The 25,070-nt window shown below is 43.3% G+C and overlaps 1 protein-coding gene across 7 annotated transcripts; it reads left to right on the forward strand.

The window, feature by feature from the left end:
* Positions 1-4,036: 4,036 nt before the first annotated feature.
* LOC115566606 (IgGFc-binding protein-like) lies at positions 4,037-24,880 on the forward strand. Of its 7 annotated transcripts, XM_030392468.1 has the most exons (29): positions 4,037-4,211; positions 6,011-7,150; positions 7,246-7,580; positions 7,663-8,245; positions 9,104-9,699; positions 9,784-9,940; positions 10,088-10,330; positions 10,428-10,978; positions 11,068-11,617; positions 11,825-12,021; positions 12,750-12,888; positions 13,415-13,722; positions 13,861-14,434; positions 15,004-15,587; positions 15,937-16,504; positions 16,926-17,491; positions 17,635-18,196; positions 18,304-18,503; positions 18,706-18,841; positions 18,961-19,280; positions 19,363-19,930; positions 20,026-20,618; positions 20,699-21,266; positions 21,963-22,513; positions 22,587-23,136; positions 23,213-23,406; positions 23,976-24,353; positions 24,449-24,720; positions 24,803-24,880. In XM_030392468.1, exons 1-29 carry the CDS (start codon positions 4,169-4,171, stop codon positions 24,816-24,818), a joined length of 12,042 nt encoding a protein of 4,013 aa, XP_030248328.1. In that variant the 5' UTR covers positions 4,037-4,168; the 3' UTR covers positions 24,819-24,880. The 7 variants fall into 7 exon arrangements, with proteins under 7 accessions (XP_030248328.1, XP_030248327.1, XP_030248329.1 ...); XM_030392467.1 differs by having other exon boundaries at positions 9,784-10,330; XM_030392469.1 differs by lacking the exon at positions 23,213-23,406 and having other exon boundaries at positions 9,784-10,330; positions 22,587-22,679.
* The last annotated feature ends 190 nt before the right edge of the window (positions 24,881-25,070 follow it).

The raw sequence follows: 25,070 nt of genomic DNA on the forward strand, positions 1-25,070 counted from the left end.
GTTAATGACGATGTGGAAAGAACTGAGGTGACCTGCATTGTTAAAGGGTAACTTCAGTATTTTTCAACCTGGACCCCATTTTCCCATGTTAGTGTGGTGACAAGAATTAAATTATGAACAAACACAAATTAAATAACTCTGATTGTGTACCATTATTGATAACGATTATTAGAAATCTAGGAGAAGAAAAACAATAATTAGGACTAATTTTCATGTTACTAGTTACTGTGCAGATTCTGGTTATTTTATTGAGTATAGCCTATTAATTGTGACATGTCACCAATCAGATATTGTAAGTGGGTGGGACTTTGATGCAGCACCCTCTGTGGTACAGAGCTAAAGTAGCACATTTTAGAATTAGTTTATTCTATTGGCAATCTGACAGACAAAAAGGATGAAAATCGGCCAAATAATTGGACAGAGCTGATAATGGGTCTTAATTAAATGAATATTCCATTATTCTGCTCTGTATTTATTTACCAAAACCCAGACATCACTATAGCCTCACTCAGTACTGAACTAACTTAAATTACAGTTGGCCAGATTATTCATTAAGATGCAAAAACATGGGAAAAAAGGGGTCAGGGTTTAAAATTAAGGATTTTACCTTTAAAGGTCGTGCTAAAGAAACAAGACTCAGACCTCTTCACACCCACACACAGCAGTTACCGACTTACTGTATCCTACTTATTACTACAGTTTAAGGAAGTGGTTTATGTTCTCTAATGCGTGAGTCAAATGACCACATTTGGTAAATGGAAGTTAAAAAAAGAAAAGGAGGCAGACTGGACACGGAAGACCAGCAAACATCAGTTCATTCTTTCACTGTTTTCGACAGCTTTATGCAAGACCCAGGCATTAAGGATGGCTAAAAATCTGTAATCTCATCTATGAATGTTGCCATGGTGGTTGTTGATGTCTTGAAACCTTCATTTGAGACAAAAGTCCACCCTGTAGGGCTGCAAAGGAACGAGCGCGGCCCAGTCCACAACAAGATTATCGTCATGCTAAATTAGCAGAACAGCATTAAGAACTATTTTGGTTGACTATATTGGAAAAAGATGTTAATCACACAACTGAGGCTGATTGCAGAGAGAGTGTAGTGTGGGCTGTTCTGGCCTCTTGAATAGCTGCAGTAAATCTCCAAACGCAAACAACCTAAGAAGCTGCAAATAAAATCCCCTTCTGTATCCAATTTGCTTTTCAGAGTCGCTTTGGGTGAAATAATAAGCTGATCCAATTTGGAAATATTTATCAACCCAGTCCACTGCCTCTGTATCAAAATGGCTCCTGACGCCTGTATTATTTTTCAAATTGGGTAATATATTCTTGTACATTTGAATGCCGATTGAATTTGCTCTTTAATACCAGACCCAATTTGCAACATATAATAACCAGTGGCTTGCTCATAAAGTAGACATGCCAGAGCTGCCTTCTGGCTAGAGATGCAAAGATCATAGAGGGTAAATGTAGAAATCTACAAATCACAAAAAAGCAGCGTAGTTCTGCACGAAAAGCAAACACTGGGCTGTTGCTGGAGGGTGAATAGGTCTTGTTTGTGTTCCATTTTCCCCAATGTAGTTTTCCACTGACAGGATTAACCCTGAATCTCAGACCTGTCCAGCCAGGCCGGCCCATAGAACACCTAAATCTTGTTTACCAGGTTTTAATTTTGAATGATGAACACTTTCAACTCCTCCCAACCCACCCGGTGCAATCTATATCAACAAAAAACAGACACAAGCAGAGGGTTTACTTCATGTACATAAACAGAACTACAAGCTAGAGACTCAGACTCTTATCTGCTCACACTGATAACAGCCCCTCTGCTTTACCACTGTGCATCACTGACACGACTTTGACACCAGCGATAACAATCACTAACGTGCAAAGATATGAGTTACTCTGGCCGAGACAGTTCACAGGGAAACAAATGAAAAGAAAAATTGAGAGAAGGTGGCAAAGAAAAAAATTCTTGATGATTGTGAAGATGTGTCAAATCTAAAAAACAGCCTTGCTCTAAGAAAGAAAAAGCCCTACAACAAGGAAGAAGAGCGAGCAAGAAAGGAAAAGAAGCACCCAGATCATTTGTTATTCATTGCCATTCAATTTTGTAAAAAAAGTGGTCTCTTAATCTGGTTCAGTGAGGAGAGAAAATATTCCTATTGAAATGTTTGCTCAGCTCTGCCATCTCTACAGGAGCTGTTTATCCAATTCAGGTCAATGCAAATTCCTCTTTTTTCCCCTTAACATAACATACTGTGCTGTGCCGGTGGACCGCAAAACAGCGAAACAAGGAAAACTATTGATAAAATAAAAATAAAGTAAATCCAAAACTCACAGTATTTGGCACCATGCAAACCGGTGAGAGATCCACTATTGATACACACTGAGCAGTCACACCCAATACAACTGTATAGTTTTTCTTTTTACAAAATCGATGACCTGTTGTGTATAGGCCAGCAGTTAAAAATGACCAAGGATATGAGAGTGTGTCTTTATGACGACCATCGTGGAGACATATATTCTGCATTTGCTTGCCCTCCTACTATAAACTATAAATCCTGCGTGCGCGCGCACACACACACACACACACACACACACACACACACACACACACACACACACATAACAACAGCCAGATATGATTCTTGAGTAACTGTTGGCAGATTCAACCTCAACCATGACTAAAACAGCAACAAACAGATTTCAGGACATGCAGGACTCTTGGCACATACACCTCGGGTTCATTTTTTTTTTATCAGATGGAGACAAAGCTGTTGTTCTTTGTTTTGTTAACAATACTATCACAAGACCTGTCCAAGCCACACTGGAACGCAGCCTCATCGCTCCCTTCTGAGGGAACAAGCTGAGACAAGGTGACGTAAAAAGGGTTCAACAGAGATCTGGTGTCCCACTCTTCACCTCTGACACTCCCTGAGCAAGCTCTGCGATTAACAACACACAAAACACCTTGTTATTTGTTTGCAGGCTGATATTCGGGTCAGAAAAGGCGTTTTGCAAGCAGACTGAATGGAATCACACAGACAGGAAATGAGATAAAGGCTTCTGCTGCTTCTTTTTTTTTTTTTAAATGAACCCCCTCAACTTCTGTCACCTGGAAGTCTCCACTTTTAAATGTTTGAAATCAAATTATTGTCATTTATTGTTTTGAGAAAAGACTACGCATAAGAATGAACTTGGTAAAATAAAATATGGAGGAGAAAGTATGAGACAGCACAGTGAAAAAATAAGTGTCCATTAAAAGGCATTACCTGTGTTACCATCACATTACCAGTACTGATAGCTTTTTTTTTTTTTTTTAAAAACAAAAAAAAAAAAACGGCATGTAACCTACCAACACAGTAGAAAGACAGCTCTGCAGCAAAGTGTGTATTCCGTTTGTGGGAGTCAAAGTTTTAGAACCATGTCCTCGTGTCTCTGCCTTCGTCTGTGGACTGAAAGTTGACGTACTCACCACAGCTCTAAGTCACGGCTCAACACACACAGGAGCCGACGTGCTAACAGGAAAAACTGCTGCCTGGCAACTTCTTGGCAAACTCGTATTCTCACGTACAAAGGGGGGATTCACAGCCACCTCATTTTTGAAGCTGCGCTGCCCCTCGCCTCCTCCTTTCGGTCAGGTTTTCTTTTTTTTTTTTTTGAGCTACTTCGGGAAACACCCGCCCGAGTCTGCTGTCTCAAACAGTTTCCTGAAAGCTGCGAGGTGAAGATGCTGCAGTGAACTCGAGCATAGCTCATCAATAACAACTAGAATGTCAAGCAGCCGGGTGGAAAATTAGGTGATTTCCGGTTAAATCGGGGTGATTTTTGTTGTTTGTTTTTATTATTTTATTATTATTATTATTTTTTAAGTTGCCCAATAAAAGGAAGACCCATGAGCGTTCAGAGCAAATCCCCGCTGATCATGTGATAATGCTCAACAGCTGGCAGGTGCAGCCTAATTAGTCGGGGAGAGATGACGTTGGCAGGTGCTGATTGAGGTCTCATAAAGCACAGGTGTTTCTTTCTCTGGCAGCCTGTTACCAGCTCTTTGCTTGTTTTAGATGCTTGTTGTCTTCACAGGCGTGCAAGTAGCTTTGCAATATTATCTTTTTGATATAACTGTTCCATTCATGTAACGCGTTTTTCTTGTCTCTGCGTCGAAATGCAGTTTGTGCTGCTGCTCCAGATGTTTTTCTTGGGATTCGGTAAGTGGCTGCATTGTGGCAAGTAACCAAAAGTCATACTTTAGGACTGACCAATATGGCTTTTTTTTTTTTTTTCAGGGTTGATACCAATGACTATAACTGATATTTGGTAACTAATACTTGCAGTATAAATGAAAACTTGACCTAAGAACTGTGTTCAGATACAGTTTGCAGGTGCCTTACTTGGGTATTTCCATCTTCTGCTACTTAATACTTCCTCTTTAGTTAGTAGTTTCTAGTTACTGTGCAGATTCAGATTGTTCCCTCTTCATAGTGAGGTACTGTGTGAGAGGATGTTACATCAGAGCCAAAGTAGCACATTTTCAAATTGGTTTATTTTATTATTAATGTGACAAAATGCTGAATGTCGGCCCAGATTATCAGCCCTGATCCCTAATCTTCTTCATATATTACTACTCCGGTAAAAGTGAATACACACACACAGCAGGCTACATTAACATCTGTGTATACACTGTAAACCATGAGTCGACTAATGAATGGCCAGGACTCTGGAAAACCTAGTACTTTTATCCGATTGTCAGTAAAAAAGAAACAAAAAGTGCACCACCTTGACTCTGATGCAGCTTGTAATCTATAAAGTAACTATAATATAGAAGTACTATTTTTATTTTTTTTTAAAGGAAGTGAAGTGGAAGTGTGATGTACCAGCAAATGGAAAAGGTCAAGTACAAGTACCTCCAGATTGTGCTTGATTTCATTACATGACCAATATGTGACATGGTGTCTGTTTGTGGGTGTTGTGCTGCAATTTAACAAGTTCCAAAGGTCATGTGCACAACATCACAGTGTAAACCAACTACTTTTCCAGTTTCTGCACTCGGCTACATCCATTGTTATCCCTAATCACCCTTACTCTCAATATTTGCAGCAGTCTTGCACTGGGTTATTCCTCTTTCACCTGCAACACTCAAGTCTCAACAGTTCTGCTGTGTACCCTGAGAAGTTGTATTTGTCTAGTTTTGAGTGATGAATGGGGTGTGGTTATGTCCCAGCCCACGTAACAACAAAAGATACTAATCTGTGCACAGTTGGAGGGAATTATGGTCAGGTAATTGCTTTGTTGAGAAATCTTTAGCTGTCTTTTCTCTGCTTTGGGAGGTGAATAGACATCAATAAATCATACCACACCAATTTTCATTTTGGCTTTTTCTTTTGCTATACGTTAAAGAATATCAACCCTTTTTGATTTTGTCTTATTTGCTTCTACCTTCTGCATTGACACTCAACACACAATACAAGCCTGTGCTAAAAGTTAACCAGCATGAAGGAAATAATGCAGTATTAAGTAGTTGCATAGTAATTTAAAGGTTAAAGTATTGTCTGAAAGGTGAACTCACGTTTTTTAAAAAAGCTGTTGTTCAGAGTTGCCTCACCACACTGCTGGTATGTTGTTGCTCCGATGTCAAGATCCTTATTATCATGGAGCGAGGGTGCATGCTAACTCAGGTGTACTCACACAAGAACCAGGAACTATGCTCCTCATTGGCTGCTGAGCTTGCTGAAACCTGACACCACCACTCATATCTGTTACACAAGCGGCCTGCTATGCACACTGAGAAACTTGCTCAATGCCCACAGTGAATAGATGTAATCGCCTCCTTGCCAGGGTGTTGTTTGCCGTCATAAAATCATCAACTGCTGTCAGAGTAGTCCATCTTTGTTTTGTAAATTGCGTTATTGTTCACCCAAGATGCACATTTCCTGTGGGAGAGTATTGAAATGTTTTTATATTGAATAATAAGAGTAACTCAATTTTGTCTTCTGTCTCTCCTCTGCAGGCCTGTCTGGGGCCAGGCCTGGGAGGAAGTTTCTGATGATGTTTCCCCCTCATAGTGACCCAACAGCAACTGTTGGCCATCAAGTAACCATCACAACTACTGGTGTTTGGACCTCAGTCACTGTGCAGGTTCTGGAAAGCAGCTTCATGCAACACCTCTTCCTCGCCGCTAACCAGTCAAAGACGGTTCACCTGCCTGTGTCTGTGCAAATGACCAGCAGTAACTCCTCCTTCCTCCTCAGTGTGACGTCTCTACGGCCTATTACGGCCCTTGCCTCAGTCTGTACCAGTACAGGTTGTGACCACAGCCTCCTTCATGATGTGTCCTCCTGGGGTACCCACTACTATCCTGTTACTCCTCACTTCCCTAATCAAACTGTAGTCAGTCAGATGGTGATCACGAGTTCATACCACAACACATCAGTGGATATCTTCCTCTCATGTGACGTGCTCTTCAAAGGCAATGTGTACCTCAGAGGTAGTGTCCTGAAGTTACATGTTGGGGTGCTGCAGAGTGTTTACCTCCAAAGCAACTCCAGCCTCTCTGGCTCGGAGGTAACCTCCCGAGAAGCTGTTTGTGTCGTGGTTGGTTTTACCTGCTCCAAACACACACCTGGGCACTGCTTGTATGGATTTGCTCAGCTGAAACCAGCCTCTCACTGGGGTTTTGATTATATTATCCCTCCCTTGGTAAACACAAGAATGAGTTCCAGTTTCCTGTTGGCAATGACTGCTATTAAATCTGAAGTGGACATCACGACCAGCACCGGCCGAAAGAACTTGTCCCTTCTTGGTGACATAATGAAGGTCATCCCACTTGAGACCTCAGATAAAATCCATATTACCAGTGACAATCCTCTTCAGCTTGTTTATTTTGGACATGACAATGCGTCAGGTCCTTCAGCACTAACAGTGCTGCTATCTGTTGATGATATCTGTCAGACTTTACCTATGTTTGATTCAGGTGATATGAGTGAGCAGCAGGATGACGGCACTCAGACAGTGTCTGGTGTTAAATTCTCACAGAACTTTACTCAGCTGCCTGATGATGCAGAGCCCAGTTCTCCTCACACAGACACAGATGTGGGATACTATCTGAGCACCATGAACAGACAAACAAATCCAGCAGTCTGTGAGAAAGGTATGTACTGTGGCTTCCTGAATGACATTTTGACTGCTGTTGACTGAAGTTTGTTTAACATTTACATTCAGATGAATAATTAGCTTCCCTTTCAGTTTCAGCTTCTTGCGAAGACTTGCAGTGTGGTCACAAACGGAAGTGCTTCATCAAAGATGGGAAACCACTCTGTTCTTTGAAAACTAAAATATGCTCTGCATGGGGCGACTCTTATTACCGCACATTTGATGGAAGAGATTTTGTGCTACAGGGAAACTGTAACTACACTTTAGTTCAAACTACCTGTCCAGGCTTAAATGCTTCGGTTCCACTGCAGATTAATATAGCAAGAGCATATTTGAACAGTGCCAGCGTCTCCGCCATCCACATGGTGCAGATAAGCATCCAGGGCTTCAATATCTCCATACTGAAAGGAGACAAAAATCATGTTAGGGTGAGTTTACTGAACTTACTTGCATTAAATATACTTTTTTTGTTTTTGAGACCCATGTCTGTTCTTGCATTTAAACTGGTAGATTAATGGACAGAAGAGGAACCTGCCCCTAACCCTGGGAAATGGGTCCCTGAACCTTTATCCAAGTGGCTCCAGCGTCGTCTTAGACACCGACATCGGCCTGGCTCTGCAGTACGACTGGAAGCACCATCTCCAGGTTGAAGCTGGCCCAGAGCTGCGTGGACTCCTGTGTGGTTTGTGTGGAAATGCTAATCACAGCTCTTCAAATGGTGTAATTACCTCTAATGGCACTGATGAGACCCAGACTGTGGATTTTACCCTCCCATGGGTAGTGAACACTGACGTAAGCTCCTGTATTGAGGATTGCGGCGGTGATGGTGTCTCGTGCCCAGTGTGCACTCAAAGCCAACCTGGCATTAAAGGCAGCTCTTTCATGAATGGGTGCGCTCTACTGCAGAGGAGTGCTGGACCTTTTGCAGATTGTCACTCATTCATTGATCCTGAGCCATTTGTTCGTAGTTGTGAAAACAACCTATGTGTTAACGAAGCTGCATCTTCTGTGTGCAAGATATTGACAGCCTATGCCAACATGTGCCAGAAGGTTGGGGCTAGAGTGCAAAACTGGAGAACCATCGCCAAGTGCTGTGAGTTTTACTATTTATCTAATTATTTTAATGGGAGACATTATGGGTGAATCGGGTACAATTTCATTATGTTGACATATTAAAGTCAAAGGAAAATGGATGGCAGCATAACTGCAAAGTTTGTATGTAATGTTAGTGAAGTGGAGAAGTGAAGGGGGGGGGGGGGGAACTCATTTTGAGAAAATGGCCTTTAAAGAAGACCTATCATGTGCCCCCCCCCCCCCCCCTTCTGCATTTTAATAAATGTTCCTGTGCATGAGAAAAATCTTTAAAGGTCAAAGTCTGCACCAACAGAAGCTCCTCTCTCCCACAGAAAACACTGCTCCTGAAACTCCCCTTCAGTAGCTCTTCTTTAATTCTGTGTCTTTATGACATCACACTACATCCCCATATCAGATATTTGCATAATTTATACCTAGCAGCTAGTTTGGCACATAAGATTTTATCTAGTAGTAACCCAAAATAAAAGTATTAACCTGAAAATGAGCAAAATGTCTCCTTTTTAGAATACCTTTCACTCTGTGGGGGGGAAAAACCCCACAAACATCTGGCTTTGAGATAAATAACTAGGTCTCCCTCCTTAGCTAATTCCATCATTAGCTACTTTAATAAAACTGTCCAATTTAGGATATTGAGACTTTTTAAAACAAGTTTAACATCTCCTAAATCCTCTAACATCTTCTCTTTTTATCCAGAACAGAAAACGCAACCAAGTTAAACAATCTGAATGTGTATTTTTGATGTTTTATTTCCTCTAGTCTGAAAGTTGGCTTTAAGTGAAATGACTCAATCTCATTGGCCAGCATGAAAAAAATGTTCACCTGTTGTGTGATGAAGATTTTGTTGCTCCTTTCACAGCAATGGCATGTCCAATGAACAGCCGCTATGAGATCTGTGGTTCTGCCTGCCCTGCCACCTGCAGTAACCCGGAGGCCCATCATAATTGCTCCCAGCCCTGTGTGGAATCATGCCAGTGCAACAGAGGGTATCTGCTGAGTGATGGCAAGTGTGTCCCACATAGCAAGTGCGGTTGTCTCCACCAAGGTTCCTACTATCTCCCCAAGGAGAATTTCTGGGTCGACGAACGGTGCCAGAAAGAATGTGTCTGCCAGCCTAACTCCAAGATGGTCATGTGTGCTCAGTCTCATTGCCAGGATGGTAAAGTGTGCAAGCTGCTGAATGGAGTCCTCGGCTGCCACTTGGATGGGCCTGGGCTGTGCATAGCCACAGGAGATCCTCATTATACCACCTTTGATGGGCGTAACTTTGATGTCTATGGCAATTGTACCTACCTACTTACTTCCTACTGTCCCAGCTGGGGGGACCTAGAAGACTTCAGTGTGGAGGTTCAGAACCAGATAAGAGATGCTGCAAATGTTTCCTTTCGGCATGTTAAAATTGTGGTTTCTGGTTATGCCATTGAGATCTCAAGTGATTGGAGTAACAAGGTTATGGTAGGTTCATTTATTTCCAGTAGTTAATCTAGAGATGCTAATGTGTGCTCCAGTTGCAGTGTTGAATTCTCTCTCCTGTTTCAGGTAAATGGCATGCTAATGCATCTGCCATCGGTGTTGAGCAGAGGCAAAGTAAAGCTCTACATGACTGGACTCTCAAAGTGTGTAGAGACTGACTTTGGCCTTGTTGTGACGCACCGCTCTGATGTTCTGACTGTTCAAATGCCACGGATCTTCTCTGGTAATCTCTGTGGCCTGTGCGGGAACTTCAATGCTAATCCACAAGATGATTTGATAACCGACGATGAATCTGATCTCTCTCTGGCCGTTAGACACTGGCAAACCGGCATTAAACATGAATGTGTGGATGTGCCTTTGAACACCTCAGGTTGCCATTCTCAAGATATTGCTCTTTATCGGGGGAAGGATTTCTGTGGACGGCTACTGGATAGAGAGGGAGTGGTCCAGAGCTGCCACAAAACGGTTGATCCACAAGATTTCTATGATAACTGTGTTCATGACCTCTGTTACAGTAACCAGACGACCCTGTGTCTGGTTCTGTCCAGCTATGTCGCTGTATGTCAAGAAATGGGAGTTAAAGTGGATGAATGGAGAGCTTCTGACTTTTGTGGTAAGTAATCACAGAAGAGTCATTGTTTTATGTTAAATGTGTACAGAATGGGAATATTTAAAAGTTTTTTTATTTTGCTTTTTTTTCCCCTCCATAGAGCTCTCCTGTCCACAGAACAGTGAATACCACCTGTGTTCCAGCCACATGTCTGACTGTGTAGAAAAAACAAGTCCACTGGCAGTGAAATGCAAAGAAGGCTGTTTCTGCAAACCTGGGTTTTTTCACAGTGATGGGGAGTGTGTACCAAATGCTGAGTGTGGCTGCATTTACAATGGTGTTTACCACAAAATCCATGAGAACTTCTACCCTGATGAGCACTGTCAACTGCACTGTGCCTGTGTAGGCCACAACAGAGTACAGTGTACAAACCACACATGTCCAAATGGAACAAAATGTGCCATCCAGGATGGTCAGAGGGCATGTCATGCACTACAACCAGCTAGATGCACAGTCATGGGTGGCAGACACTTCAGGAGCTATGACGGGCACAGCTTTGACCTTAATCTTGGAAACTGCCATTATGTTATATCTCAGAGTTGTGAAGTGGAAGAGACTGACCTCACTGTTATTATCCAGCAAGGACGGCTGCATGTCAGCGTCCATGGCATGAACATGTCCCTGGAGATGGAGCATTTGGGGAAAGTAAAGGTAAGCACTTGCACATTTACATACAAACTGTTTAGTATGTCTTTTTTTTTTTTTTTTTTTTTTTTACCATAAGATTTTTATTTTCACAGATTGATGGTGTTTTGAGGGGTCTTCCTGTCCAGCTGGATCACATAGCAATACTTAATTCTGGCTCGCTGACCCGTGTGGTTGTTGACACTGGGGTTGTTGTCACGTATGGTGGGCCTCACCTGATCCAAATCGTGATCCCTGCCTCCCATAGAAAAGTGTGCGGCTTGTGTGCAAACATCAGCACTGTTGGTACATATGACCGCACAAATGGCAGTCTCCCAAATAATATTTCCATCTCTGCATCTTCCTGGTCACTTTCACCACCTGGAACGAACTGCTCTGAAGAATGCGATCGCTGTTCAGCATGCAACTCTACCATGGCAGCTGAATTTGCATCAGATAACCTCTGTGGCAGTCTGCATGCCCCTGCAGGATCCTTTAGTGGATGCCACTCCACTGTGGACCCAGAGCCCTTCTTTCAGAACTGTGTGAATGATTTGTGCATGTCTAATGGGAACAAAGACTTGTTTTGCAGTAGTTTGAAGGAGTACACTTTTGCATGTCAAGAGGCAGGAGCTGAAGTCAGACCATGGAGGGGTGAGAAGTGCTGTGAGTATCATAAATCCTGATTCTAACATACATGTGTTGCTTCATTAGTCTTTTGTGGTGTGCCATGTAAATCATACAGGTCTGCACACGTGCCTCTATTGTACTCAGAACGCTGGCAAGCTCTCTACAGTGAACTTGCCAGACTGATGTAAGGCTACCTGGACTCTGGTACAGCACATGAACCCTTTCTTTTTCTCCCTCCCACAGCGCTCTCATGCCCGGAAAACTCTCACTACAATATATGCGTCAGTGCGTGCCCCGAGTCCTGTGGTATTTTATCCGATATCCCCTGCCCGTGGGCGTGTTATGAAGGATGTCAATGTGACTCTGGTTACATGCAGAGTGGAAATGGCTGTGTCAAAGCTGAGCAATGTGGCTGCTTCTACCACGGGCACTACTATGAGGTGAGAAGCTACATATTATCAAGTTTAACACCTAGCAAGATATTACATTTTTGCCAATATCCAACATTTTCCAGCAAATTCTGTCCCAATAGATTTTTTTTTTTCACCTATTTGCATCAAGTCTCTCCTGAAGGGAAATTAACATTATGCCTACACTTACTGTGATAGCAACCTGCTGATACAGACATTTACTGCTTTTCAAAATGTACACATTTACTCGACAGAATAAAACTACTTATTCAGCAGTTTGTCAACTTATCGGCAACTAAAATGGTCCATCTGGTGCCAATATTTTATTTTAAGGCCTTTTGTTGTTCATCAATATCAACTAGCATACGTTTTCCTTGTATGATGCCATTTAATGTAAGATTTTTCTTAATCCACTGAAACTGTATATTTAGCATCTGATCTGCTCTGATAAAGCACTCTGGTCTGGACTCTGATTAACCTGTTTGGTTCAATAAGGGTGTATGCTGTTATGACAGATTAACATGTGATCCTACTGCAGGTTCAGTTATAAACATGTTGCCACAGTCGAGCTCATCAAGTGACATGCACTGTTAATTTCATGACTCATGAATGTCTTTGCCAAACGTGCATATGCCTCACCTGTACATGTTGCATGAGTAACCACAAAATCCTAGGCCTTTTGTGTTTTTGCTGTTTGTTTGCTTGGTCTGAACAGTTAGGTGACGCACACAAACAGTGACTCACTGTTCTCTCTGTAGATCGGGGAGATATCGTGGGCTGAGGGATGTTCTGAGCGCTGTAACTGCTCTGCCACTGCCACCATGTGCTGTAAGCCAGCCTCTTGCCCCGAGGGAGAGGGCTGCACCTTTAACGATACCTGGGGCTGTGCAAGAAAAAGTAAGCCCAGCTGGTTCTGCTGGGTTGGGTGACATTTCCTCACAGGCTAACTGTCGTTCACTCAGCCACACCATGCGACACTCACTCGTCAAATTTTTGTTACTTTGTTTTTCTGCCTGGGCTGTTTTGCAACCTCGTACATGCCACAAAGCTGTTTTTCTCGGTCCTATTCGACCTAAAATTCGGTGAAAGTCACTCCCCTTTTTGAATACTCCAAGTCTCCTGTTTGCCTCTGGGTTTGAGTTAATTGTGCTGCTTGTCAATCATCAGTAATATTGCACCACTAATTGTTCTTGTCCTCGTGGAGCCATGCAGTAATACACAAATGATGAAATGTGTATTAATGTTTGATACCATCAAAACAGTGTGTCTTTCATTACTGAACACTTGCACTTAAACAAATCGCCTGCTTTTGGGTTTTAACTATATTCATTAATTACTCATAGATCCACAGTCCTTAAAATAAAAACTGTTCTCTTTCTCTAAACTGATATTAATCTGATACTTTTTTCCCTTTATTTTTCAGCTCCTAATGATTCTAAAATCTGTGAACATGGAGAGACATGTGGTGTCCAGAGCCAACCTAGGCAAAGCCAATGCTTGGTACTGGGAGGAGCCCATTTCTACACATTTGATGGGAAGGTGTTTGAATTCCAAGGAAACTGTACCTACACTCTGATCCAAATATTTAATCAGACCAGTTCGAATATGACATTTTGGGTCGGGGCACAGAAAAACAGGACCCCAAACGAGGCTTCCTCTCTTCAAGCTATTCATGTCAAAGTGGCTTACGACAGTATTAATATCTACAGAGGGGAAAAAGGCTACATTTGGGTAAGCTTAAATTTGGGGGTGCCAATGGTCACATCACCATCCTAGCTTCACTGTCTGATTTAACTTTTTTTTTTTTTTTTACAACACAATGCTAATCGATTTTTATAAATGCAGATAAAATAAATTTGTGCTCGACAGGTAAATGGCGAGAAAAGGTTTCTACCTGTGACTCTACAGTTTGGACTTGTGAAGATTCATCAGGCTGGCATGTTTGTCGTTGTGGATACAAGTCTAGGCATCCAACTCAAGTTTGACCAATCTCATATTGCCATGATCACTCTCCCTAATAACACAGAAGTCCATGGTTTGTGTGGGAATAATAATGGCATCGAAGAAGATGACCTCAGGACCCCTCAGGGTGAGGCTTTCGATGCTACCACCTTTGGTTGGAGCTGGAGAGTTCCTGATCCAGAAGCTCTGTGCACAGCAGAATGTGGGGATGCATGCCCACACTGCTCCGCTGAACAGCTACAGGAGAAAAATGTGGCCCCTCAGTGGATCTCCCTGCATGAGTACATTTGGTCGCCACAAAAGCCATTCTACTTGTGCCGTGAGGTTGTTAGCTACACTAAAATCTTCCCAGCAGTGAGCATATTTGACCTGTGCTCCAGTAATGACACTCAGAAGACCATCTGCCTGATCTTGGAGGCCTACGCTGCCGCCTGCCAAAATGCCCAGATTCAGATCGGAGAGTGGAGGAACACCTCCTGCCGTAAGCCGATTTGGGCTATCAATTAAATACTTTTCTCTTAAAAATAAATTATTGTTAATGTACAGTTGTATTGCTTTACACTTTTTTTTGGGTGCTTTTCACACATAACTATACTGAAACATTAAAAACAAAAATGTAAACGCAGGTCTTGGGGAGTACTAATGCATTTTTGAAAGCAGTCAATTGATCTTATGAGTCCAACAGTGTTACAGGAGTTCAGTATAACAGTTTTATATCATATGATCTGATACAGCAGAACCAGAGATATCAGCTTTATCTCATGAATTCTACCTTCCAAAACCTTGTCCCTTTTATTACCCACCATGCAACTTAACCTCTGAGTGACTTCACTGGAGGCAGTTTAACAGATTACATGCAGCCTATTATGAAACAAGGTTTTTATACAACTTTTTTCAAATATGCAGTAGTACCCAAGACCTGTAAACACACTTTGATATGTAAAATTGGTGGATTTACCCTTTTTAAAGGGCCCAAAAGCTGCTTCTATTAAGACATTTGTGGTCTTCCTCCATATTGTTGATCATTCTCCTCTGCGTCTCTCCTCTAAGCCATGTCCTGCTCACTGAATAGCCACTATAAGTCCTGTGGCACAGCCTGCCCCGCCACCTGTCAGGACCCATTCGGTTCAAGGCCGTGCACACTGGCTTGTGTGGAGACCTGCCAGTGTGACCCAGGATTGATCCTGGATGGCGACACCTGTGTCCCCTCGTCCCAGTGTGGCTGCACTCACAATGGTTACAGTTACCACAGCAACCAGACCTTCTGGGCTGATGAGGGATGCACTCAACGCTGCGCTTGTGACCCCAACACCCACCAGATGCAGTGCCATTCAGATTCTTGTGGACCAGATGAACACTGCGGTCTTCAGGATGGTGTCAGAAGCTGTGTGCCGCACCGCTGGCAGACATGCATGCACATGGGTCATCACATAGTCACCTTTGACCAGCATGACTATGATTTGCATGGCACCTGTCAGTACCAGTTAATGGGCATGTGTGAACAGAGGCAAGGCCTTGATGGCATTGAGGTTTATATACAAACAGATGGACACCTGGAGTCTGCACTTCATGTCCTGGTCAATGTGAGTGGTGTGCTTGTGAAGTTAAACAGCAAAAACACTGAGAATATAGAGGTGAGTATCCTATTATCTTTTCATTTTGTAAAAAGTTATTGAATGATTAAACTGGACATCACAAAGATTACCCTTTGAAAATGTGTTGCCCTTTGCTGAATTTCTGGTTTGCAGGTTTGTTTTTCCAATACCCATATTATTTGTAAAAAAAAATTATGTATATTTTTCACTGCCACATTGTTAAATGTTGTACAATATCATGTCTTTATGCATATACGAGCTTATTTTACTCTATTATGTACCTTTTTAAATATTCTGTGGCTGCTGTGGCACACACATTTCCCTGTTAGTGGGACATTAAAGGATTACATATTCTGAATTTAAAATGCAATTTTGGCACCCCCTACAGGTGGATGGTGTCAAGAGGAGCATGCCCTATCACTTTGGCCCTGCGGCACTGGCTTTCTCTCTGGGGCTGCACACTTACATCTACACAGACGGGGGATTTGAATTTAGTCTCAGTAGAGAGGGCATCGTTGGCATCAATCTCTCCAGTAAATATGCTAATGCTACTTGTGGCTTGTGTGGCAACTTCAACTCTGATCCTGTTGATGACCTCACAGCAAACAGCACACGGGAGCATCTGAGCCCTGAGCAGTTTGGAAACGCTTGGAGAAGTGGGCAGAACACCTGGTGTGTGGAGGGCTGTCTAGGAGGAAGTTGTCCAAAATGTTCATCTGAGCGTCTGGCCCGATTCTCTGACCCGGAGGCTTGCGGGAAGATTCTGGAAGTTAATGGACCATTCAGACACTGTCATGGCAAAGTGGACCCCTCCAGCTTTTACAAGCGCTGCGTCAGTGACCTGTGTCTTCGCGAAGGGCTCCAGCCTGCACTGTGTCACTCCCTGGCAGTGTATACGGCCGTCTGCCTTTCCCACAAGGCTCTAGTTTATGCCTGGAGGAGCCCTGGATTCTGCTGTGAGTGTTAATGTGCTCCCAGTGATTTGAATTAATATCCTTTACGATTTGTTACTGTGCTGTTTGGAGTTCAGCATCATTGCACACCAAATGAAATATGGCGAGTTTGCAGTTGCCATTTCACGTTTAGATTGTTTGTCATTGATCACATAACATAAGGAAACGAGAATGGAGAATACATTTTTTAAGTACCTACGGGCCTATACCTGATTTGTAAAGTGAATTGTGCATTCATTGCAAGTTAGAAAATTTAGTGTCTATTGGATACAATGTGCTGTGACTCATTGGTATTGAGGCCACAACCTCTTAGGTGCCATCGGACCACTAGATGGTACTAATGCATCACTGGTCAACCCTTACCATTACAACATTTTCCTGTCTTCCCTCCTTAAGTGATTGATGTCTCTCTGTATCTCTACAGCCCTGTCATGTCCCTCCAGTACCAGTTACAGCATGAGTTCTGCTTCTGTTCACCTCTGTCTCGGCTGGCAGAATAACACCCTAGAGGTGCCTCAAAACACCGGAGAGAACTGCCTCTGTGAAGCAGGTTTAGTTCACAGTGGCAGCCTCTGTGTCTCTCCAGAGAACTGTGGCTGCTTTCACTGCGGAGAATACCTCAGGGCAGGACAGGAGGTGTCTACATGCGAAAAAAGCTGTTTATGCAATGCTGGGGGGCACATGACTTGCCGTAATGTCTCCTGCAGAGAGGATGAGGAGTGTAAGCTTATTAGAGGTGTTCAAGGTTGCCACCCCAAACCCAAAATTGCACACTGCTCTGTTGATGGATCCCACTACACCACGTTTGATGGACAGGCATTTGAATTTCACGGTTCATGTAACTACACCTTGGTGCAGATGTGCTCTCTAAAGGAACTAAAGCCCGTTTTTGTAGCTGCACAGGGCAACCGTGCTGAGGGCCGACAGATCTACATGCAAGTCAATGAAATGCATATTAAAACATCAGCAGCTTTTCCTGGAAAGATTCAGGTAATTCATGCAATGATTTTACATCCCTTCAACATGATTTATTGTTCATCTTTTAGCAATTGCTTTAGCCGTAAAGTAGTTTTCACAGCATACATAAACTGTATTGTATATTAACTTTTTTTAAAGTGAATTATTTCACCCAGGTAAATGGAGTTTATGAGAATCTGCCATTCTCACAGAACAACGTCACTGTTCATCAGAAAAATGGATGGATCAATATCAAGACCTCACAGTCAGTTGAAGTCAAATCAGACCTATTAAGCCATATTTGGGTCATCATTTCTGACCTCTACAACCAGGCAACCTGTGGCCTATGCGGGAACTACAATGACAATCCTTCAGATGACCTGCAGCTGCCCAGTGGGACAATCATCTCTGATCCTGACATCTTTGGGTCATCATGGAAGTTGTCAGATACTGAATTGTCCTGCAATGACACGTGTGGCAGTTCCTGTGAACTCTGCCAGTCCCCTCTGCCACAGTACACCGCTGAGCTGTACTGTGGCCTTCTCACCCATCCCACGGGACCCTTTTCCTCATGTCACCTTTTGGTGTCCCCACAGAAATACCACTCTGTCTGCATGAAAGACCTTTGTGTTGCAGATGGACAGCACTGGGCCCTGTGTGATACATTATGGGCCTATGAGGCAGCATGTAAGCAGGCAGTAGGGGTGGTTGACTACTGGAGTAACATCATAGGCTGTGGTAAGTCTAGCAGCTTGGTATATTATTTGAGTTAACTGTCGTTAAAATTTCAAATGCTGTAAATTATTATCCTGTTGATGACTGACTATATTATATTTATTTTACAGCTTATCAGTGTCCTCAATTCAGCCACTACAGCCAGTGTGCAAATGCTTGCTCTTCACTGTGTCCTGAGATTAGCCAGACAGTGCAGTGCCCCAGGGACTGTGAGGATGGTTGCCAGTGTGATGCTGGACACCTTTATGATGGCCATGCCTGTGTAGCAGCTGAACAGTGTGGCTGCGAACAGCACGGGAGGAGGTTTAAGGTCAGAATTAAACACTGTTTGGTGTGCAGCCTAATTAGAAAAGCGGTTATGAAAATAATGCAAACAGAAATGGTCTAATTCTAGTTCAAGTGCAGGGAAATTAAGACATACTATACTTATACTTTACCACTTCACTAAACACATTTCGGTTCCTTTTTTTTTTTTTTTTTTTAATTGGTTTCTATCATGTTTGTGTTTGCAGGCCTCCGAGAGCAGACTGCTGCAAAACTGTACCATTAACTGCACCTGTGGGCCTCCTCTTGTCTGTGAGCAGCACTCGTGTCCTGTACTGCACAGTTGTATAGTTTCAGATGGAATCATGGGTTGCCACAAGGATGGTGAGCAAAAAGAATGACATGTTGATTTCCTTGCTGTTGCATGCCTTACTTTTCATATTGTCAAACTAAAATGACTGTATTTGAAAATAATCTATTTTCCTTTATTTGCCAAAACCCAGATCCCTGTGAAGGAATATGTGATGAAACGGAGAAATGTTACCTGAGAAATGGTGTGCCTGTCTGCAAAAGCCGTCAGGGTCTCTGTTGGGCCTGGGGAGGCGAGCATTACCACACATTTGATGGATTCAACTTTAACTTTGAGGGTACATGTACCTATCTCCTGGCATCCAGCAAAGGGGTGGCATGTAGTCTGACACCCTTTAGTCTCTCCATGAAGAATGGCTGCAACGACAGCAGGGCTACATCCTGCAAAAAGGCGGTCACTTTGCAAGCTTATGGGTTAATCATCAGGCTCGGGAGTGAAAACGGCAGCATACTTGTGAGTAGTTGTTGTTGTTGTTAGGAAAAGTAAAACCTGAGCAAATTTGTCATTCAGATACTTTCTCCCTTTCTATTTTCAGGTTAATGGTCAAGTGGCTTTTATTCCTGTTAATCTGTTGCGGGGTAAGATCAAGGTCTCTCACAAGGGAGGAAAAACTCTACTGAAAACTGAGTTTGGTTTACATGTAGTCTTTGATGGGAACTCTGCTGTTCTTATCAAACTGGACCCACACTACAAGGGCAAAGTCTATGGGCTGTGTGGCAATTTCAATGGTGAACCTAAAGATGAGTATCCCGAAGCTACGCCTGGTTCTTCTCCAATAAACACAAGTGTGGAGTTCGCTCTGGCATACCAGCTCTTCGATGGTGATAACTGTTTCACTGAGAATAAACTGGAGGAAGCGACCTTGTCTGCAGATCATGTTTCTGGGGTGCCCTCCAGTCATAAGAAGCGGTGTGCAGTGTTGAGTGATCAGAACGGTCCGGTGGCGCACTGTCATAGTCGAGTCGACCCTGATTACTTCTATAGAAGTTGCTTAGTCAACCACATGCTTGATGGAAGCACAAATGATGCCCTTAACCAAGCCGTACATTCATATTCAGTAGCTTGTGAAGAATCTGATGTCACCCATGGTGAAGTGATGTTTGGTAAGTATGTTGCGGAGGGCAATATAATGCAGCTGAATTTTCTGGTGTCTATTGTGATAGAATCTTTATAATAACACTCGAGGGAATCATTTCAGATGCACACTGTCCACCAAACAGCCACTACAAGACCTGTGGCTCAGCCTGTCCTCCATCCTGTGAATTTAATTCCACCATCTGTAATAAGGCCTGTGTGCAGGGCTGCTTCTGTAACCCTGGATTCATCAGGAGTCCCACTGGCTGTGTGCGGCCACATCAGTGTGGCTGCAGAGACTCCAGAGGCAAATATCACAGCCTCAACGCCACTTTCTGGGAGCCAGAAGACTGCGGTCAGCTCTGTGTCTGTGGACCAGCTACTGGAGAGGTCCACTGCCACCCAGCGCAGTGTCCCGGAGGAACGGTCTGCAAGCAGCTACATCACAGGAGGGTGTGTCAGCCTGAAAACCCCCTGAACTGTACCATCGTTACTGGGCTGCATTTTACAACCTTTGATGGTTATCATTTTGATTTTAGAGACAGTTGTGCGTATTCATTGGTTCAACCAAAGTCCAACCTAACTGGGCAAACACCGTTTAGTGTCACTATCTCTGATGCAAGTTGCCGCAAAAGGCTATTTCATAGCCTCAGTTTAACACTCTCAATCTATGGTTTGGACGTGGCGGTGAGAAAAGACAAACCAGGACAGGTTTTGGTGAGTATTTTACATAGATAATCTTTTAATTAACCACTGTGTATGCATTTCTTATGAGTTCTGCTTCTTTTCATTCTCAGTTTGATGGGCTGTATAAGCCCTTACCTTACTTCCACCCGACTGGCCATGTTAACGCCTACCGTACACCTTCATCACTCGTCATTCACACTGATGTGGGATTACAGCTGATCATCTACAACATCGGCACTCTAATGGTCATCCTCCCAAGCAGTTATGGCTCATCTGTCTCTGGTCTCTGTGGGAACGCAAACTCTGACCCTGCTGATGACCAAATGATGCCCGATGGAGAGCTTGCCCAAAATAGACTAGAGTTTGCCCACAGCTGGAGGTCTCAAAGAGCAGAGGCCTGTAGGTCTAACTGTTCTTCCAGACTGAAGCATTGTCCCGCTGAGGCACAGAAGCTTTTTGAAGGCAGGGATTTTTGTGGGGTATTGCTGAATGAATTGGGGCCATTTGAAGACTGCGCCTCAGTGTTGAGTCCCAAGCATCACTTCCACAGCTGTGTAGCAGATTCCTGCTCTTCTAACGGACACTACTCAGCCTTCTGCAGTACTATTGCATCTTATGCAGCTGCCTGCCAAGCTGCTGGGCTGCCTGTCAGGCAGTGGAGGAGTGACATTTTCTGTGGTGAGTATACTTCTGTCAGATTTTTTTCCATTAAATTTGACTTACCTATGTACCTAGATCTGCCTTTATTATAAAAAAAGACATGGCTGATTATGGTGTTCAGCTTCACACTCAAAGCCAATTTGTGATACTGTCTGTGTGGTTCAGGGCTGTCCCACTGTGAAATTGGCAAATAACTGAGGGCTCACTTGCTCACGTCAGGCTTTTATGAGCATTGTATTCAAGGCAGCACTTATGCAAACTTATTGTGAGGGTAAATGCCCACAATTGTCACCAATCCATCAGACTTTAACAATAAGATTCACATACAAACCAAAAGTGAATAAAGTTTTTCATGTGTTTTTTTAAATTGTTGAATCTGATTTGACAGCAATACTACTTTTGTCTATAAATGAAAGGTAAACAATATAATTGGCTCTTTAAATGGCCTCAGAAATGACTGGGCTCTCACAAGGTCTTGTTCAACCACATTTAACATTTCAAGCCTTTGCAGTGTATTTTACACATGCAGCATTTACACTGTGAAAGCCTATGGTGGGGACATTTGGATGGGCTTTTTTGTACAAATATCGTAGAAGAAAATTCTGATGGATGAAAGTGTATCGATGGGTTTGACTTGAACTTGACATCTCATTCACAATTGTCTTGTGATTCTGTTAAGCTGAAGGACTTATTTACCCCCCGCCCCATCTGCAGGTATGTCATGCCCAAAGAATAGCCACTACGAGCTGTGTGGCCCTCGATGTCCTGTTGTGTGCCTTGGACATTCCTCTCCAGAAAACTGTAGCGGCGGCTGTGAGGAGGGCTGCCAGTGTGACCCTGGCTATGTCCTGAGCGATGGCCAGTGTGTGCTGGTTTCTGACTGTGGCTGCATGCATGACGGACACTATCACCCTGCTGGCCACTTCTACCCTGAGAAAAGCTGCCAAAAGTGTAGCTGTGAAGGAGGAGAAGTGACCTGCAGCCATGTAGAAAACTGTTCTCTCAAAGACGGCATTTCCTTGAAGTATGGGGTGTGCCAAGTGTTTGCTGGCTTTGGCTACATCACTTTTGATGGTACTGTTCTGTCTCACCATGGAGCTTGTACTTATGTAGTGTCAGCCCTCTCCTCTAAAGCTATTCATGACTACACTCTGCTACTTAGCTTCACAGAGGAGAGAAAAGGCATTTTCAGAATCAGCAGATTGGTGTTCCGTTTGCTGTCACTTGAAGTGTCCGTGGACCCTGAAACTCTGTGGAAAATACAAGTAAGTTATGTAATATATTGTTAAACATGAGTTTCATAAAATCTTTGCAGGCTTAACTTGTCTGTGTTTTCAGGTAAACGGAGAAGAACACAGCGTACCTTTCGACAAGGGAGAACTGAAAGCATACCAAGTTGGAAACGGCCTGGTTATCGTCACACTATCTGGGGTGGGAATTGATTTGTCTTCGACCCAATACCTCAGGTTAACTGTACCGCAGGTGTATGACAGCGTAGCTTCAGGCCTCTGTGGGAACTTGAATGGGGACAGGTATGATGATTTGAAGTTGAGAACTGGTAATCTTACCAAAAGCTTTGCAGAGCTCCTGCACAGCTGGGCAGAGGCTCCCGGACAGCTCTGCACTGACACTTGTGGGAGAGAGTGTGATGAGTGCAACCTGTCGGCACACGACAGTCTGGTCTGTGATATCGTGCTGATAAGTAGTACTGAATTCAACCATTGCTGGAATAGTGATGTGGATCGAGATATTTACCACCGTATGTGCATCAGGGCGGTTTGTTCTGGGGCAGGGGACATGGCAGCATGTCTCGCACTAGAGGCATATTCTGCAGCCTGCCAGGCTAAAGGAATACCAGTCGGACCATGGAGAGAGAACACTCCTTGTGGAAAGTGAAAAATTATGATCTTTTTAAATAAAGACTATATGATCCACTTTGAACGGTTTGCATTTACTGCCACAAGCTTTCCAGTGTCCTGACCGCAGCAGCATGGAGAATTGTGTTGGCTCCAACTCGTGCCCCGCTCTCCTCCAGCCTGGTTATTCAGAAACCGGCTGTTCAGAAGGCTGCCAGTGCCATTATGGGAATGTGTTTGATGGGGGCGAGTGTGTATCTTACGGTCAGTGTGGGTGTGTTCTTCATGGTCGATATATCAAGGTAAATATACACCTGAAATACAAACTGCAAATGCATACATTCTCTAGGGAATATTTGATCTGTCATAGTGGAGATATCAAGAGTCTTGCAGAGAAAATGATTCCACCTGGTACAAGTAAAAGTCCCACACTGGGGGGAAAAAAATAAGAAAATAAAATTATTCAAAATAAAAGAAATTACTTAAAGGAAAAGCGGCAAATCCTCACACTTTGGAAAGCCAGAATGCTGAATAGTTTAAAGACAAATCATCTGTATTTTTATACAAAAATGTTCAGTTGTTGTGTAACATGGCTGTCAAATAATTGTATTTAAGCAGAAAGTACAGTATTTCCCCTTTTAAAATGTAGTGGAGTAGAAAGTTGCATAAAAGAGACAGCCAAGTGCAAATAGCTCAAACTGAAGTTGATTCTTAAAGCAATTATGTAGAAATTGGCATTTTGTGGGATTTGATGCCCCCACAGTTTGAGTGCAACACCACTGTCATAAATACAAAATGATTTGTAATTAAGCCAACATAGTCTCTCAAAACAGCTGCAGAATTTAGTTTTTCTCTCTTCTCCACTTCTCAGATGGATGAGCAACTGTACACTCATGACTGCACCCAAAGGTGCTGGTGCCACCCTCTGAGTGGGGTGATATGTGAGGAGGCAGGCTGCAGGCCTGGGCAGCGGTGTGCTCTGAGAAATGGTTTCTGGGGCTGTCATGACAGAGCCGAAGCTTGTGAGCTCAGGGGCGGCCTCCAGGTCTCCTCACTTGGTGGGCAGCAGCTGGTCTTAGAACCTCAGTTACCTTATAGTCTGATGTCGCTCTGTGACGAGGCCAGCGTGCACTGGTTCAACTTGATCTCTTACCATGGACTGTGTGAGGGTAGCTCTTCCAGGCTTGTTACTGTGTTTCAAATCCTCCTGCATGGATCATCATTTGTTATATGGGATGGCACAGTGAAGGTATGACTCCACTAAGGGTTTTGATGACCCAAAACACGTAAAGAAATGTTCCAAAGGTTGTGACAACTAACTCACCCTACCCTCTCCCCCCACAGGTGAATGGAAAATTTGTGTCCCTCCCTCGCACTTTATCGTCTGGGGTGTCCCTGACATCTGGAGTGAACCAGGACAAGACAGAGGTCACGGTGATCCTGAGGAGAGATGCTGGGATGGAGTCAGAGCTGGAGATTGAAATTGGCGTTACCATGTTAACAGTCAAGGTCACTTCCTGGTACTCAGGGAAATTGTGTGGCCTTTGTGGAGACCTGAATGACCTTCACTCTGACAGTTCACTGAGGTCATGGGTTCTCCCTGACTTCTCTGGCTGGTAAGTGGTATTCTGTGCTTTTGCTAATGAGTTTATGTTTTACAAATTAATTTGAATAATGAATGTATTCTCTTTTTCACAGTGGCTTCACTGGATGATGACTGATGGTTTTAATGTAGCCTACTGGTAGTGTGTTAAATAATAAAAACAATTCAAACAATTTGATTAGTGTGTCATTTAAACTCTGATAGATGGCATGACCCTGTCTTAGATTTTACATAATGCTGGAGGTGCTCTTATCAGGTGAGTCCATACACCTTTTCTAAATGAGGTCATCTCTGGATAGTGTTGATAAGGTCTTAAAGAAAAAAATGAGGGCACACCTTTATCTAAATCCACAATGTGTGTTC

The sequence above is a fragment of the Sparus aurata genome, chromosome 17 (assembly GCF_900880675.1).
Source record: "Sparus aurata chromosome 17, fSpaAur1.1, whole genome shotgun sequence".
NCBI lineage: Eukaryota > Metazoa > Chordata > Actinopteri > Spariformes > Sparidae > Sparus > Sparus aurata.

Coding starts and splice junctions, on each gene's coding strand:
- LOC115566606 (XM_030392467.1), top strand. CDS start 4,169: ATGCAGTTTGTGCTGCTGCTCCAGATGTTTTTCTTGGGATTCG. Junction 7,581..7,662: donor GAGACAAAAATCATGTTAGG/GTGAGTTTACTG, acceptor TTAAACTGGTAG/ATTAATGGACAGAAGAGGAA. Junction 18,197..18,303: donor GAGTAACATCATAGGCTGTG/GTAAGTCTAGCA, acceptor TTTATTTTACAG/CTTATCAGTGTCCTCAATTC.